The 15229-nt window shown below is 43.2% G+C and overlaps 2 protein-coding genes and 1 pseudogene across 2 annotated transcripts; all 3 read left to right on the top strand.

The window, feature by feature from the left end:
* The first annotated feature begins 6504 nt into the window (after positions 1-6504).
* On the top strand, positions 6505-7092 carry LOC130829010 (RNA polymerase II subunit A C-terminal domain phosphatase SSU72 like protein 3-like). Its single transcript, XM_057695102.1, has one exon. It carries the CDS (start codon positions 6508-6510, stop codon positions 7090-7092), a length of 585 nt encoding a protein of 194 aa, XP_057551085.1. The 5' UTR covers positions 6505-6507.
* Positions 7093-9657: 2565 nt separating this feature from the next.
* Positions 9658-10245, top strand: LOC130829012 (RNA polymerase II subunit A C-terminal domain phosphatase SSU72 like protein 3-like). Its single transcript, XM_057695105.1, has one exon. The coding sequence runs from the start codon at positions 9661-9663 to the stop codon at positions 10243-10245; it is 585 nt and encodes a 194-aa protein (XP_057551088.1). The 5' UTR covers positions 9658-9660.
* A 1230-nt stretch (positions 10246-11475) lies between these two features.
* Positions 11476-14631, top strand: LOC130860858 (RNA polymerase II subunit A C-terminal domain phosphatase SSU72 like protein 3-like; annotated as a pseudogene).
* Positions 14632-15229: the final 598 nt, after the last annotated feature.

Below are 15229 nucleotides of genomic sequence, written 5' to 3'. Positions count from 1 at the left end.
TGCTGTACAACAGTAAATCAGCTACATTTATACATCTATCCCCATAACCCCTCCCTCTTGAGCCTCACTCCCACCCTCCTTATCCCACCCCTCTAGGTCGTCACAAAGCGTGGAGTTGCTCCTGAGGAACAAAACTATTAGATTCATTTTATATTCCTGCTGTTGTCATGGTAGCTCAGAGTTCCATGTTATGCAAATCACAGCAGACAACTTTTCTAAGTTACGGAACAATCATTTTCTGTATTCCTGCCTTCCTATACGTGGTGCCAGACCTATATGTTACTTTTTTTGCTCTATACCTTCCTTTTGGGGGCTATCTCCGCCAATACGTTTCAGAAGTAGGAGGAGTATGAATTATAACAAAAGAATTACATCTTTTGCCCCAAGAGGTGACCTACCCCTGGGCACACTGAACGTTTTCCTGGTGGAGGAGATGAGGTACTCTAGAGGTGGCCATAAGACCCAGAGATCGGATTTCAGCACAGACATTTTAAAGATGGTAACCTGGCTCGGTCCCACATGAGCCAGTTTAGGCAGTTTAGTTCACATTTTTAAGCCTCAGTCTCCTGTTCTATAAAATGGGGATAATAAAACTAACACATCATTGTAATGTTGGAGAATTAAATAACTATGTAAGCCACTGTTCTGTTTTTATAAAGATAGTTTTTGATGTGGACCATTTTTAAAGTCTTTACTGACTTTGTTACAATATTGCTTCTGTTTTAACATTTTGATTTTTTGGCCGCAAGGCATGTGAGATCTTAGCTCTCTGACCAGGGATTGAACGCAATCCCTCTGCATTGGAAGGCAAAGTCTTAACCACTGGACCACCAGGGAAGTCCTTGTAAGCCACTGTTTTAAAGGCTTAATAATTATCACTTAGAAACTGTATCCATCTCATGTGGTGAAAGGACCTCCTATTCCTTGAAAGATCATCTATATGGCACAAATTTCAGTTCAGGGCTCTTTCTACATTGCAACGTTTCCTCTGAATTGACTGAATGTAGCTTCAGGCAGGGGAAACCCAAGCCTCCTCATGCCCAAAGATGTTATTTTCTCAGGTAGGTGGTCACTCATCATTCAGATCTGAGGGACCATGAACAGTAACACATAGTGGCTACTGTTCCTCATTCTTCCACTTCAGGACTGTCTTTCAGCCAGGTCTGGACTTGTTTCTGAGGATAAAATCTGAACTATGGACTAGAACCCCCTTTAGTGTCTCATGGATCTTCCCGGGGATAAGAGCAGTTGGAGCTCAGGCAGCTGGGGAGGAAGCAGAGAGAAAAAAATAATTCTGAATACTCACTGTAAATTTAGATTTATTGGTTGTACAAAATGACAGTGCTTAATATGGAAGGCAAAACTGTAAATTTAATTTAGAAAAAAATTAATATATTGGTACGCTTGTGCATACGTTGGTATATCCACAGCTTGTGTCACAAATTCTTCATTTTAAGCCTCAAACAAGTAGGGAAATGTTTTTAGTAGATGAAACATTAATTTTCTTGTAATTCTACTCACTGCAGTATTCCAGCTGTGTACTGGGTGACATCTTAACATAAGAGCTTCTCTTTCAACTCTCTGGCTGTCCTTCAACTTATGAGGTTGAGCAAGAAGTTACTGTCACGGCTGAAAACTTGCATGGTGCCTTTCAAAGCTTTCAAGTAGATTTTTCAGCCCTCCAAAGGAAGAAACATATCATCTATTTCTGCATATTTTCTCAAGGAGTAAAAATGGGCTACAAAACAACCTGACACTGAAGTGAATAAAACTCTAGCAATTATCATGGTCACCATCTTTCTGAAACACATTTGTATTTATTTCCAAGAAATGGGGGAAAACAGATACGTTTAGTCCATACATCTGAAAGTCAACTTTATCAAATGGGATTTTCTATTCTTAGATTCCCTTAGTAGCCAGACAACAGGTACTCAGATTAGGTCTCTGGTCACCTGAGCTGAGTAAATTGGAGAGATGATGCACAAAGGGGGCGACTGTGATCTGAGCAGTGGCTGTGGGGGTCCTGCTGTAAACAAGCAGGACCCTGTGGGCCTTCTGGGGACAGACCCTCCCCTCACCTGTCCTTTGCCTATCTCTTGTTTGTAGAAAAACTTTATCCTGGTAGGCCTTCTGTGAATTCCAAAGAATAAATTTAATCAGAGAAGTGAGAAAATTCAGAAACAAAAGCAAACAGTTAAGCCAGACAAAATAATAATAGTTTAGTCATTAAACAAAGTCAAGGATCTTAAGTTCCTTCTCAAGGGCTGTAGATAATATTCTGAACCATATCCTTTGAGCAGTTTTGCAGATACTACACCCTCACCAGGTGGAAGAAGTTTCAAGCACGTAGACCCCAGACCAGTTGGAACTAGAAGGTTGATGAGGCTGATTCCACACTACCTCACCACCAACCAATCAGAAGAATATCTACTAGGTGATCACTTACCCTGCAACCCTGTACTGCACCCTGTCTTTAAAAACCTTTCCCTGGGAGCCATGGGGAGTTTGGGCCTTTTGAGCATTTGCCACCTGGACTCCTTGTCACAAGCAATAAACACGGTACTTGCCTTTCCCAGCGTCAGTAGATTGGCTTTACTGAGCTTGGGCAAGCGGACCCAAGTTTGGTTCGGTAAAACTACCCTCTCTTCCATCTGCTGTTTGAGGCAAGTCTTGTTGTCTTTTATCAATTGTCAGGCTCTCATGCCTCAGTCATTGTCTTTGAAATATTTACAGAAGTACATCTTCCTGCCCTCCTTAGAGAAGCCCAAGAGTTTCAGATGGTGGGAATTCTTCCAAAGGCCAAAGCTTTGTCAGGGCAGTGAGTCAAGTGGTGGTGAGATGAGAGGTTTTGGGAAGCAGTGTGCTCTGCAGTAAACTGTCAGCAAGTGAGGTACCATCCGATGCTCCGCTCAACCTTAGCGGATCATAAGTGTGCTCCTCACAGGGTTATCGCAGTTCATTGAACTGATCTAAGAAGAACAAGAGTCTCCCAGGTTGGGCCAGGATCTCTGAATAGGGTCACAGAGGTCTGTTTAATATAGGCATCAGGTCTGAGATACAAATGAGTCCTCATAGATCACATTTGTAGCTCAGTTCATAATATTAATTAAGGTTGGACCAACACGCAGTACAAATGTTTCTGTGCATCTTCTTGCTGAGCCTGTGATGGCAATAGGCAGCGACTTATGGTCCTGGAGATCCTGGGTGGGGACTTCTCTTTTGGTGATGATTTAGCTTTGAAGACACAATCGATATTTTCTAAAAAGACCCAGATAACCATTTTATTCAAAAGTGTCTGTCTGATAATTCCAATATTTAATTCATTTGTAGTTCTGTGCTTGTTACATTTTCTTCTCATTGATTTTTGTTATTGATAATATTTCTTGAAATGCTTGGTAGTATTTGATTGGGTGTGATTGGATAATAGATGTATATGAAAAGTTGCAGAGGTTCTGGCTAATGTTCTTTCTCCATAAATGCAGATCTTGCAGTGATTTACCATTTCTCAAAGACATATATAAGCAGATGTACACAACCTTCACGGGAAAGGTAAAGAATGCCATAGCAGGAATGGAATCTTACACTCCTTGGGAAGAAATGAGAGAATCAAGCCTTGCGCCCAGAAAGATTTCAAGAGTGCAGAGATCCTTTTGACGTCATCGTCACGTGTTAGGAGAATGTCTACAACAGGGTAGTGGAAGATCTGTGTGCCCAAGAGCAGGAAACCTGTCTATGCATGTGATCAATGTGGACATGGAGGACACCCTGGAGGACACCACTCTTGGAGCTCTGATCATCTGTGAGCTCTGCCAATGCCTCCAGCAGGTGGAGGACATGGAAGGCAGTCTGGCTGAGCTGCTCCTGGCAGTGGAGGAGAAAAGAGGAAGGAGCTTCCTGCACACAGTCTGCTTCTACTGAAGATCTTGGCTGGTTTGGCCTTCTTCATCAGTAAGAACATGTGCCTAGAACTTTGGACTAGTCTGTACTTTCTGTAAGAGTTTTCTTTAATGCTCTTTCCATTAAAATCTGTTTGTCTGATTTTTTTTAGGTACACCTACCCAGGGAAGAAAATGAATAGGAAAAGCGTTTTATGGAAAATGGAACATGGACTACAAGTAGTCATAAAATCGCTTCCAACATGGAGGACAATGTTCAACGTACTTACCTTGGAAGAGACAATTCAGGGCTTACATCACTCTGCAATGAAGTTACCATCCAGGAACTCCACTTTCCAGGTGAGCAAACCATGGCTGACCCTCCCCTCGGGTCATGATTATAGTTTGGGCTCTGAGATCTTAAACCTCTCGTTTTAAAATTTTTATTTTACTTTACCTTTTTACACTATTCTTTATTGTTTAATTGAAGTATAGTTGATATAAAATATTACATTAGTTTCAGGGGTACAGCAAAGTAATTAAAATTTTATAGATTATACTCCATTTAGAGTTATTACAAGATAATGGCTGTATTTCCCTGTGCTGTACAATATATCATTGTTGCTTATCTATTTTGTGCCTAGTAGTTTGTGTCTATTTATACATATATATTTATTTAATTGAAGTATAGTTGATTTATGATGATGTGTTAGTTTCAGGTGTACAGCACAGTGATTCAGGTATATATATGTATGTATATATACACACATATATATTCTTTTTCACTTTCTTTTATCTTATAGGTTACTACAAAATTATGAGAATAGTTCCCTGTGGTACACAGTAGGTCTCCTTTTTTTTAATTATTATTATTATTTTTTAATATATTTATTTATTTATTTATTGGCTGTGTTGGGTCTTTGTTACTGCAAGTAGTTGTGGTGAGAGGGTTTACTCTTTGTTGTGGTGCAAGGGCTCCTCATTGCTGTGGCTTCTCTTGTTGTGGAGCATGGGCTCTAGGAGCGTGGGCTTCAGTAGTTGTGGCACATGGGCTCAATAGTGGTTCATGGGCTCCAGAGTGCAGGCTCAATAGTTGTGGCACATGGGCTTAGTTGCTCCGAGGCATGTGGGATCTTCCTGGAGCAGGGATCGAGCCCGTGTCCCCTGCATTGGCAGGAGGATTCTTAACCACTGCACCACCTAGGAAGTCCCCCTTTTTTTTTAAAGAATGTTTTATGTCTGTGTCACTGACTCTAGTAAAAAATTTTCACACCATATCTAAGATCTGACTACCTTTTCATTTATGCCTGACCTTTTCTCTAACATAACTTTCCTCTTAAGAACTTCCTCATTCTCTTCTATTCTTGAAGCAGTGCTTTTTACAACTTCCCAGGGACTTCCAAGGTCCCGTGAAGTTGCAGAAACCGCTGCTTCAAGGCAGGTGCTCTTAAGCCATGGTGTAAATCACAGTCATCTGAGTGTTTATTTAAAACACAGGTCTATGGGCTATACTCCCAGAGACTCTGATTCGGTGGTCTGGGGTCCACATTTGCATTTTTAACACGTTCCCTGTTGATGGTGATGCTGCCGGTTTGGGGATTCCACTATGAGACTGAGTGTATTTACTGAGGTAGACTCTTTGCAATGTGACAGTCACTGTAAACGACAGAGGCGAAGGAACATAAAACCTGTGGCTTTTTAAAACAGCTATCTCTCCTGCACCATTGTGAAGGAACGTGACTCTCTCTCCTTACTGTTTGGTATCCTGTTCACAATTTTAAAGTATATATCGTTTACTGAATCAATTATGCAAACGAATACAAGCAAAGTACTTAAAAATATTATATATTACTATAGAATGCTCAGACACAGCTGTATTCCAAGACATTAGGAAGCTGGTAGAACCCAACTGAATCTCTCAAGAATCATCATGAATTTAAGAAAATCGAAAGGAGGATGTGGTGTTCTTGTAACTCCTGAAACAATATCAACGGGGATGATTTCCAGAGGTCACTTTTTACACTGGTGAATCATTTTATGATTTTATGGACAAAACTATGTGTGCCTTCCTATGATTTGACACAATTAGACTTCTAGAGTATCAAGTGTACAAAAGAAATGTGCAAAAATACTTTTAATTTTATGTATAATTGACTTAAGTGTGAGCTTTGACATTTCAAACATGTTTTTCACATGCATGTTCCCAGGTCACTGGAGGGGCCAGTGACAAGTTTGGGAGCAGTCTAGGTATTTTGTCTAATAACAATAGTAGCTCCACCCACAGGTGAACCAACAGGGCTATGTGGAGATTTCAAAACATACCTGGGGGTAGCCACACTCTTGTGGAGAATTGGATGTTCAGGTGATTTAATCACTGGATTGTTCTGATGCCTGGATTGGGTTCTCTGCTCAGAGCCCACAATCCAAACCCAATCACTCAAGAGTTAACCCAATCATGAATCAAGAGTTCACCACCCACCTTGGGGAGGTGATCCAATATAAACTCAGTCTCTGTTCTTTGACACTAACACTAGTTGGAAGAGCTGGACCCAGGTGATCATCTCCTTGGCTTCAGCCTCCCCTCTGCTCCTGAAGCCCATCAGTCTGGCTGAAGTCCCAAGAGGCTGCCATCATGCCCTCCTCCCCGCTCAGGGTGGCTGTGGTCTGTATGAGTAACATGAACAGAAGCATGGAAGCCCATGGCATCCTCATGAAGAAGGGGTTCAGGGTCAGGTCTTTTGGAGCTGGATCCCGCGTAAGGCTCCCGGGACCCTCACGCAAACTCCCTGTGGTTTACGATTTCACCACCACGTATGAGCAGATGCGCAAGGACCTTCTCCTCAAAGACCGAGAACGCTATACCAGCAATGGCATCTTACACATCTTGGGAAGAAATGAGAGAATCAAGCCTCGCCCAGAAAGATTTCAAGAGTGCAGAGATCCCTTCGAAGTCATCTTCACGTGTCAGGAGAGCGTCTATGACAGGGTGGTGGAAGATCTGTGCACCCGGGAGCAGGAGACGTGTCAGCCTGTGCATGTGATCAACGTGGACATGGAGGACACCCTGGAGGATGCCACCCTTGGAGCTCTGATCATCTGTGAGCTCTGCCAACGCCTCCAGCAGGCAGAGGACATGGAAGGCAGTCTGGCTGAGCTACTCCTGTCAGTGGAAGAGAAAACAGGAAGAAGCTTCCTGCACACGGTCTGCTTCTACTGAAGATCTTGGCTGGTTTGACCTCCGTCGGTAAGAACTTGTGCCTGGACTTTTGGGTGAGTCAGTACTTTCTGTGAGAAGCATCTTCAAAGCTCTTTCTGCTAAAAGCCATCTGTACGATTTTTTCAGGCCAGCCCCCCTCCCCCCAGGGAAGGAAATGGGGGAGAAAAGCGTTTCACGGGAAATGGACCATGAACTATCACTAAGCATCAACCCCTTCCAACACTAGGGACAACGTTCGAGGCGCTTTCCTTGGAAGAAACAATTCAGTGCTCTCTTGTTCCGTGAGGAAGTCACCACCCAGGAGCTCCATTTCCAGATGAGCAAACCAGGACTGATCCTCCCGTCTCCTCCCTTCACCGTGGTCACATTATGGGGCACCAATCCGTGTCCGAGTCTTCAAGGGTTGGCGTCAATAAGTGTTTCTCAATTCTTTGGAAACGTGGTCCTCCTCTCTGATTTTGATTAGAGTTTTGTAACTGAAATTGGGGCCTGGCTGCTTGCTGCTCAAAAGCCAATAAAGAAGCAAGTTTGGTAGAAAGGAAACTTGGCTTTATTTTGGATCCCAGCAACTGGGGCAGAGGTGGGGAGCGGGACTCCGGTCCAATGGCCGACTGCCCACACCGACAACCGCCGTGGGAAAGCTTTTCTAGGCGGAGGGAGGGGCTACGTGCAGCAGCCGTACAGTCAGCTCTGACACGCATCTTGAAACTGGTCATGTGGTGGTCTGACCGGCGTCATCCTGATTGTTTTAAGTACAGCTAATCTTCAGTTCCAGGGTTGGTCTCTTTCCCTTCCTTGAGGCCAATTCTCGGAATTGTGGCAGCTTATGTCATGGCTACAGTCTGGTCATCATGTCGTTAACTTATTCTACCTGGTGGGGGTTTCAATATTTACAAGACAGCTCACAGGATATGGCTCAGAGTATTATCTATAGGCCTTGAGGAGGAACTAAAGGTCCTTAACTATGGTTAACGACTGAACTATTATTTTGTCTTGTTGGACTGTTTTCCTTTGTTTCTGCATTTTCTCACTTCTCTGGTTAAGCTTATTCTAAAGTTTTTTTCACAGATGAGACACAGGCTGAGGACATGGCGGGGAAGGACCATAGGCTCCTGCTCTGTTTCAGTTTGAACCCAAGATCTTACTCTTCACTGTGTGTTAGAACCTCTCAGGTCTGGGTAACTTACTCTAATAAAAAAAAAAAATCTCATGCTACTTATATGCTCTGACTACCTTTTCATTTATGCCCGGTTTTTCTCTAACGTGACTTTTCTCTTATGAAACTCTTGCTTCCCTTGGCTTCTGGAGGCCGTACTTTGAACAAATTCCCAGGGACTGTCAAAGTCCAGTCAAGGATCAGAAACCTCTGCTTTGAGACAGTTGCTCTCAAGCTTTGGTGCACATCACAATCATTTGAAGGGTTTTGTACATCCCAGATCTCTGGGCTCCACTCCCAGCGTTTCTGATTTGGTGGTCTGGGGTCCAAATTTGCCTTTTCACACATTCTGGGTTGATGTTAATGCTGTGGGTCTCGGATGCACACTTTGAGAAGACTGAGTGTGTTCACTGAGGTAGGACTCTTTGCAATGTGACAATCACTATAATTGACAGACACACAAAGACATGAAATTGCTGGCTTTCTAAATGGATATTTCTCCTGCACCATTTTGAAGTGACAGGACTGGCTCTCCTTACTGTGTGGTGTCCCGTTCATAATTTTTATGTCTGTATCCTTTGCTCAGTCAACTGTGCAAACTAACAAAAGGAATGGAACTAAAAATTACTATATTTCAGTATAGAACGGTCAGGCAGAGCTGCACTTGAAGATGTGGGAAAGCTGGTGGGGGCCCCTCCAGTCCCTGGAGAATCATCATGAATTCCAGACAATCAAATGGAGGATGTGCAGTGTTCTTGTACCTCCTGAAACACTCTCAGGGATGTTTTCCAGGAGTCGCTTTTTTACGCTGGCAAATCATTTTATTATTTTATGGGCAAAACTGTGTGTGTCCCCCTGTGAGCTGACACAGTTACACTTCTCGAGTATCAGTTGTAAGAAACAAATATGCAACAGCTCATATTTTTATGCATAACTGACTTAAGGGTAAGCTTGGAAATTTCAACCACGGTTTTCACACGCATGTTCTCAGGTCCCCGAAGGGGCCAGTGACAAGCTTGAGAGTAGTCTAGGTATTTTGTCTAATATCAATAGTAGCTCTACCCACAGGTGAACCAACAGGGCTATGTGGAGATTTCAAAACACACCCAAGGGGTAGCCACACCCTTGCAAAGAATTAGATGTTCAGGTGATTTAATCACCACATTGTTTTGTTGACTGGATTGAGTTCTCTGGTCAGAGCCCACTATCCAAACCCAATCACTCAAGAGTTAACCCAATCATCAGTCAAGAGTTCTCCACCCACCTCAGGGAGGTGACTGCATATAAACCCTCTGTGCTTTGACACTGACACCACTTGGAAGAGCTGGACCCAGGCAGTCATCTCCCTGGCTTCAGAGACCCCTCAGCACCTGAAGCCCACCTTCTGGCTGGAGTCCCAAGTGGCCGCCGTCATGCCCTCCTCCCCGCTCAGGGTGGCTGTGGTCTGTATGAGTAACACGAACAGGAGCATGGAAGCCCACCGCATCCTCAGGAACAAAGGGTTCACTGTGAGATCTTTTGGAGCAGGATCCCACGTGAGATTCCCAAGACTGTCACCCAACCAACCAGTGGTTTATGATTTTTCAACATCATATAAGAAGATGTGCAAAGACCTTTCCTGTATAGATGGAAAATACTACAAAAGAAATGGCGTCTTACATATCTTGAAAAGAAATGAGAGAATCAAGCCTTACCCAGAAAGATTTCAAGAGTGCAGAGATCCCTTTGATGTCATCTTCACCTGTTCAGAGAGAGCCTATAACAGAGTGGTGGCAGATCTGTGTGCCAGAGATCAGGAGACCTGGCGGCCAGTGCATGTGATCAATGTGGACATAGAGGACACCCTGGAGGATGCCACCCTGGGAGCTTCCATTATCTGTGAGCTCTGCCAAGGTCTGCAGCAGGCAGACAACATGGAAAGCAGTCTGGCTCAGCTGCTCCAGACAGCGAAGGAGAAAACAGGAAGGAGCTTCCTGCACACGGTCTGCTTCTACTGAAGATCTTGGCTGGTTTGGGCTCCTTTGTAGGTAAAAACTTGTGCCTGGACTTTTGGACTAGTGCGTATTTTCTGTGAGAAGCATCTTCAAAGCTCTTTCCACTAAAAGCCGTCTGTATGATTTTTTCAGGTACACCCCACCGAGGGAAGGAAGTGGAGGAGAAAAAGATTTCGTGGGAAACAGAACATGGACCACCATTAAGCATCAAAAGCATTCCAAACTGGGGGACAATAGTGTGGGTACTTGACTTGGAAGGAACAATTCAGTGCTTACACGGATTGGCATGGCAGTTAGCCTGGAGGACTGCATTTCCCCCAGGAACAAACCAGTGCTTATGATGGAGTGCTGAACAAGTGATGTGTCAACAGATATTCAGAAGAAAAAACCCCACATCTATTCCATCCATTTATGTTGTTAACAATTTCCTTGTGCTCTTTTATGTACTATATAAATATAAATTTTTTTAGTGAGTTAGGATTATATTGAATGTTTGAACTTAGAAATATTTTTATTATTAGATTGTATATCTTTTACTAATGCAAACATTAATAGAAACTCAGGGTAGGTAATGCGTGGCATTTATTATTACAATCTTGATCTGTTCAATTAAATAGCACATAAAATGAAATAAAATGAAATAAAAACATCTAATTTAAAGAAAATGTGTCTTCTTGTGTGTGGTAGCGGATGGATCTTACAAACTGAGCCTCTTGGTTTCTGACTATTCAAGCCTTTCGAATTCCATGAGAAAAACATTCTTTTCTAAGGAGAATTTTCTTCGTGCTTAATAGGATCATCGTTTTGGATACTGTGCTCCTCTGAAAGTGGATCCTCACTATTGGAAAGTGAGACACTCTTGGTTCTGATCAGCAGTGGCATCAAGGCCTGGGTGACTTACAGGAGTAAATAAAGCAGAGGTAGTCGACATGGTTGAATTAGGTTATTTGCTAGGTCACCAAGTAGATGATGGCTTTCTTTCCAGAGTGTAGGCATGATGGAGCAAGGGTGGACCTGGAAGGACCAGCTAGTACAGTAATTCCTGAAGGGAAGGGTGGACTCAGGAGTAGAGTGTTGTCTCTGGACAGGTGGAGTAGATGTGAGATCAGAGAGAGCTAAAGTTGGAAAGACAGAACTTGCTGAAGAGGAGAGAGAGGGAGGAATTTCGAAGCACTCTCAATATTCTGTCTTTTACCACCTGTGACCAGGTGCACCCATCTGTGTGTGGCAGCGATGGTGGATGGTGGTACCTGGTGAGTGTTTCTTTTCTGGTAGAATCAATACGTTTTAAGATCAGTTTCTCAGCTGATGGTTGGCAGTCATGGTCATGAACGGGGAGGGAATCAGATAGTCAGCTGTGATGATCATTTCAAATGATGGGGACGCAAAATTCAAATAGGTATTATCGAGCAACCTTTTAAAGAGAGAGAAATGATTTGTCTAGGTGATCTTATTTTTGCCAGAAAATCCATGTGGAAGAAAGTGAGAAAATGTTAATTGAGTTCCTGTCTGTTTGGTAAAGACGAGGCAAATATGCTAAAGGGTGCAAAAGGTGCAAAAGACTGCAGGTGTTACAAAGTGGTGACTGCAATGATGAAACATGCAAAAGTTAACAGGAGTGGGGCGGGATTAAATAGATGTTGGAAGATGCTTTGTCTAAGAGCCCTTACAGCTGAAAAAAATTTGGAAAGTTGGCAGTTTAAGACTGGTGAATGTACTGCTTCAGATTTTGATCTAGTGGCAGATTTCTTTTTTTTTTTAAATGAACTAATTAATTTTTTATTTTTTCAGTGGCTGTGTTGGGTCTTCATTGCTGTGTGTGGGCTTTCAGTAGTTGTGGAGAGTAGGGGCTTACTCTTCGTTGCTGTGCGTGGGCTCTAGATGTGTGGGCTTCACTAGTTGCAGCACGCTGGCTCTTAACCACTGTACTACCAGGGAAGCCCTAGTGGCAGAAATTTCGATGTAACTATGGAAGTTGTTGTCTCTGGAGAGTGGGTAGACAAAGGCAGTTGGGGAACAAGTGACAACTCTGAATAATGTCATTGTCGAGTGGGTCATCTTTGTACTTATAGAGTTGGCTACGAATGAGAGCAGTTCCTGCTGATTTCACATCAAGAATTGTCCAGAGAAGATGGACTCTCTAATAGAGGTAATTCCAGACAGACAGAAGATACTCTTGAGGGCAAGAAATTTTGTTTCCAGGATAGATTTGGAAAACTGAGAAAGAGGTAGTAATCATAAAAAAAGATGTTGACAATATTCAAAAAAGTACTGACATTAAGGACATTCAATTTTAGTAAATATGAAGACATTCAAGATTAGTTGAAGGGGAAAAATCCTAGACGGTGCCTAGTTAAAGGGTGGTCGGAGTTGGCAGAGCACGGAGGGATCCCTGCCCTGTCAAGTCTCCCCCACCAGCCCTGCAGACATCAGGGAGGCCTGTGGAGAGACACATGAGCATGCCTCTAGCACTTAGAGACTGGGGGGTTGGCTGCTCCAGTGCTGGCACCCTTATCAAGATCCCTCCGAGGCTCAGAGATGGACTCAGGAAAACACATATCTGATCAGAAGGAAAAGGTTTCTGCCAGCTTGTGATCCTATGAAGACATGATTTCTCAATTCTATTGAAACATGGGGTCCTCCCCTTGAATCAGGATTGTAGTTTGGGCTGTGAGATCTTGCTTCTCTCCTTTTTCTTCCCCGCCACCCCAGAATGCTTTAGGTCTCAAGCACTGACATTAATAAAAATATTGTCACATTGTATTTAAGATCTGACTACCTTTTCAGTTATGCCTGATCTTGTCTCTAATTGGGCTTTTCTCTTCCGAACATTCCACCTCCCTTCTAGAGGCGGTGCTTCGGATGGCTTCCCAGGGACTGCCAATGTCCAGTCAAGTTTCAGAAGCCAGTAGAGAAAATGCGGTGTTCTTATAACCTGTGAAACACTGTTGGCAGCCACTTTTCCAGAGGTTGATTTTGACATTGGTGAATCATTTTATTGATTAATGGGCAGAATTATGGATATTTTCCTACAATTTAACACAACTACACTTCCGGAGTATCAACTATACATGAGAAACTGCAGAACAACCATTGTGATTCTTTGTAATCACAAATAACAAATCTGACAAATCACTAAACTTTGAATTAGTAGGCTTGGAAATTTCAAAGACCTTTTCCATGTGCAGGTCCCTGGAGGGACTGGGGACAACCCTTCCAGTAGTCTGGTTGTTTTGTCTAATGCCAAGCCTAGCCCCATACACACAGACACCGACAGGGTTAACTGGAGATTGCAAAATGCTCGGGGTGGGTGGGGAGGTAGGCACATCCTTGCTGTAGAGGATGAGTGATTTAATCACCAGAGTGTTCTGATGACTGCTTTGGGTTTTGTGGTCAGAGCCCACTATCCAGACCCAATCAGGCAGGACTAGAAGGTGGTCAGAGGGGGCTTCTGAGTTTCAGTGGATATGTTCTCTTTGTGAACAGTCATTGAGCTTTACAATTAGGATATGTGTACTTTTATATATCTATATAAATAATTCAATAAATTTTATAATGAAAAATAAAACAAACCCCCAATCATTCAAGTTTCAACTCAATCACCAATCAACACGTCTCCTTCCACCTTGGGGAGGTGACTCCATATAAACAGGGTCTGTGTTCCTTGACACTAACAGTAGTTGGAAGAGCTGGACCCAGGTGGTCATCCTCCTGGCTTCAGCATCCCCTTGGCTCCTGAGGCCCACCCGTCTGGCTGAAGTCCCAAGTGGCCACCATCATATCCTCCTCTCTGCTCAGGGTGGCTGTGGTCCATATGAGTAACATGAACAGAAGCATGGAAGCCCACGGCATCCTCAGGAAGAAAGGGTTCAGGGTCAGGTCTTTCAAAGAGGATTCCGCGTGAGGCTTCCGGGACCTGCACGCAAACTCCCCATGGTTTACAATTTATCTACCATATATGAGCAGATGCGCAAGGACCTTCTCCACAAAGACGGAGACCGCTACAGAAGCAATGGCATTTGACACATCTTGGGAAGAAATGAGAGAATCAAGCCTCACCCAGAAAGATTTCAAGAGTGCAGAGATCCCTTTGATGTCATCTTCATGTGTCAGGAGAGCGTCTATGACAGGGTGGAGGAAGATCTGTGTGCCTAGGAGCAGGAGATGTGTCAGCCTGTGCACATGATCAATGTGGACATAGAGGACACCCTGGAGGATGCCACCCTTGGAGTTCTGATCATCTGTGAGCTCTGCCAACGCCTCCAGCAGGCGGACGACCTGGAGGACCATCTGGCCCAGTTGCTCCTGGCAGTGGAGGAGAAAACAGGAAGGAGTTTCTGCACACGGTCTACTTCTACTGAAGATCTTGGCTGGTTTGGTCTCCTTTGATCAGTAAGAAGTTGTGCCTGGACTTTTCAGCTAGTTGGTATTTTCTTTGAGAATCGACTTCAAAGCCCTTTCCATTAAAAGTTGTCTGTGTGATTTTTTTCAGGTACACCCTACTCAGGGAATGAAGTTGAGGAGAAAAGCATTTCATGGGAAATGCAACATAGACCACTTGTAGGCATCAAAACCTTTCCAACGTGGGGGACAATCATGTGGGTTCTTGATGTGGAAGAAAGAATTCAGTGCTCACACGGCTCTGCAAGGAAGTTAACCTCGAGGACTCCGTTTTCCAGATAACCAAAGGCTATAATGGAGTGCTGGACAAGTGATGTGTTGAAGAATATTCAGAAAATAAAAACAAACCAACCATTGTCTATTCCATCACTTTAAAACAATTTCCTTTTGCTCTTTTTGCATGCTATATAAATATACATATTTTTCTGTAGTAACATAGGTTTATATTGAATGTTGAACTTTGAAATATTTTTATTTTTAGATTGTATGTCTTTTATGCCAATGCCAACTTTAATACAAACTCAGGGTAGATAATGGGTGACCTATTAGTACTAAAATCCTGGCATGATCTGTTCAATTAAATAAC

Source organism: Hippopotamus amphibius, chromosome 9, assembly GCF_030028045.1.
Source record: "Hippopotamus amphibius kiboko isolate mHipAmp2 chromosome 9, mHipAmp2.hap2, whole genome shotgun sequence".
In the NCBI taxonomy this organism is placed as follows: domain Eukaryota; kingdom Metazoa; phylum Chordata; class Mammalia; order Artiodactyla; family Hippopotamidae; genus Hippopotamus; species Hippopotamus amphibius.
Note: the sequence above shows the minus strand (reverse complement) of the source record. Positions and strands in the feature narration are given on the sequence as shown.

Excerpts from the sequence above, each read along its gene's own strand:
- LOC130829010 (XM_057695102.1), top strand. The coding sequence starts at position 6,508 with ATGCCCTCCTCCCCGCTCAGGGTGGCTGTGGTCTGTATGAGTAACATG.
- LOC130829012 (XM_057695105.1), top strand. The coding sequence starts at position 9,661 with ATGCCCTCCTCCCCGCTCAGGGTGGCTGTGGTCTGTATGAGTAACACG.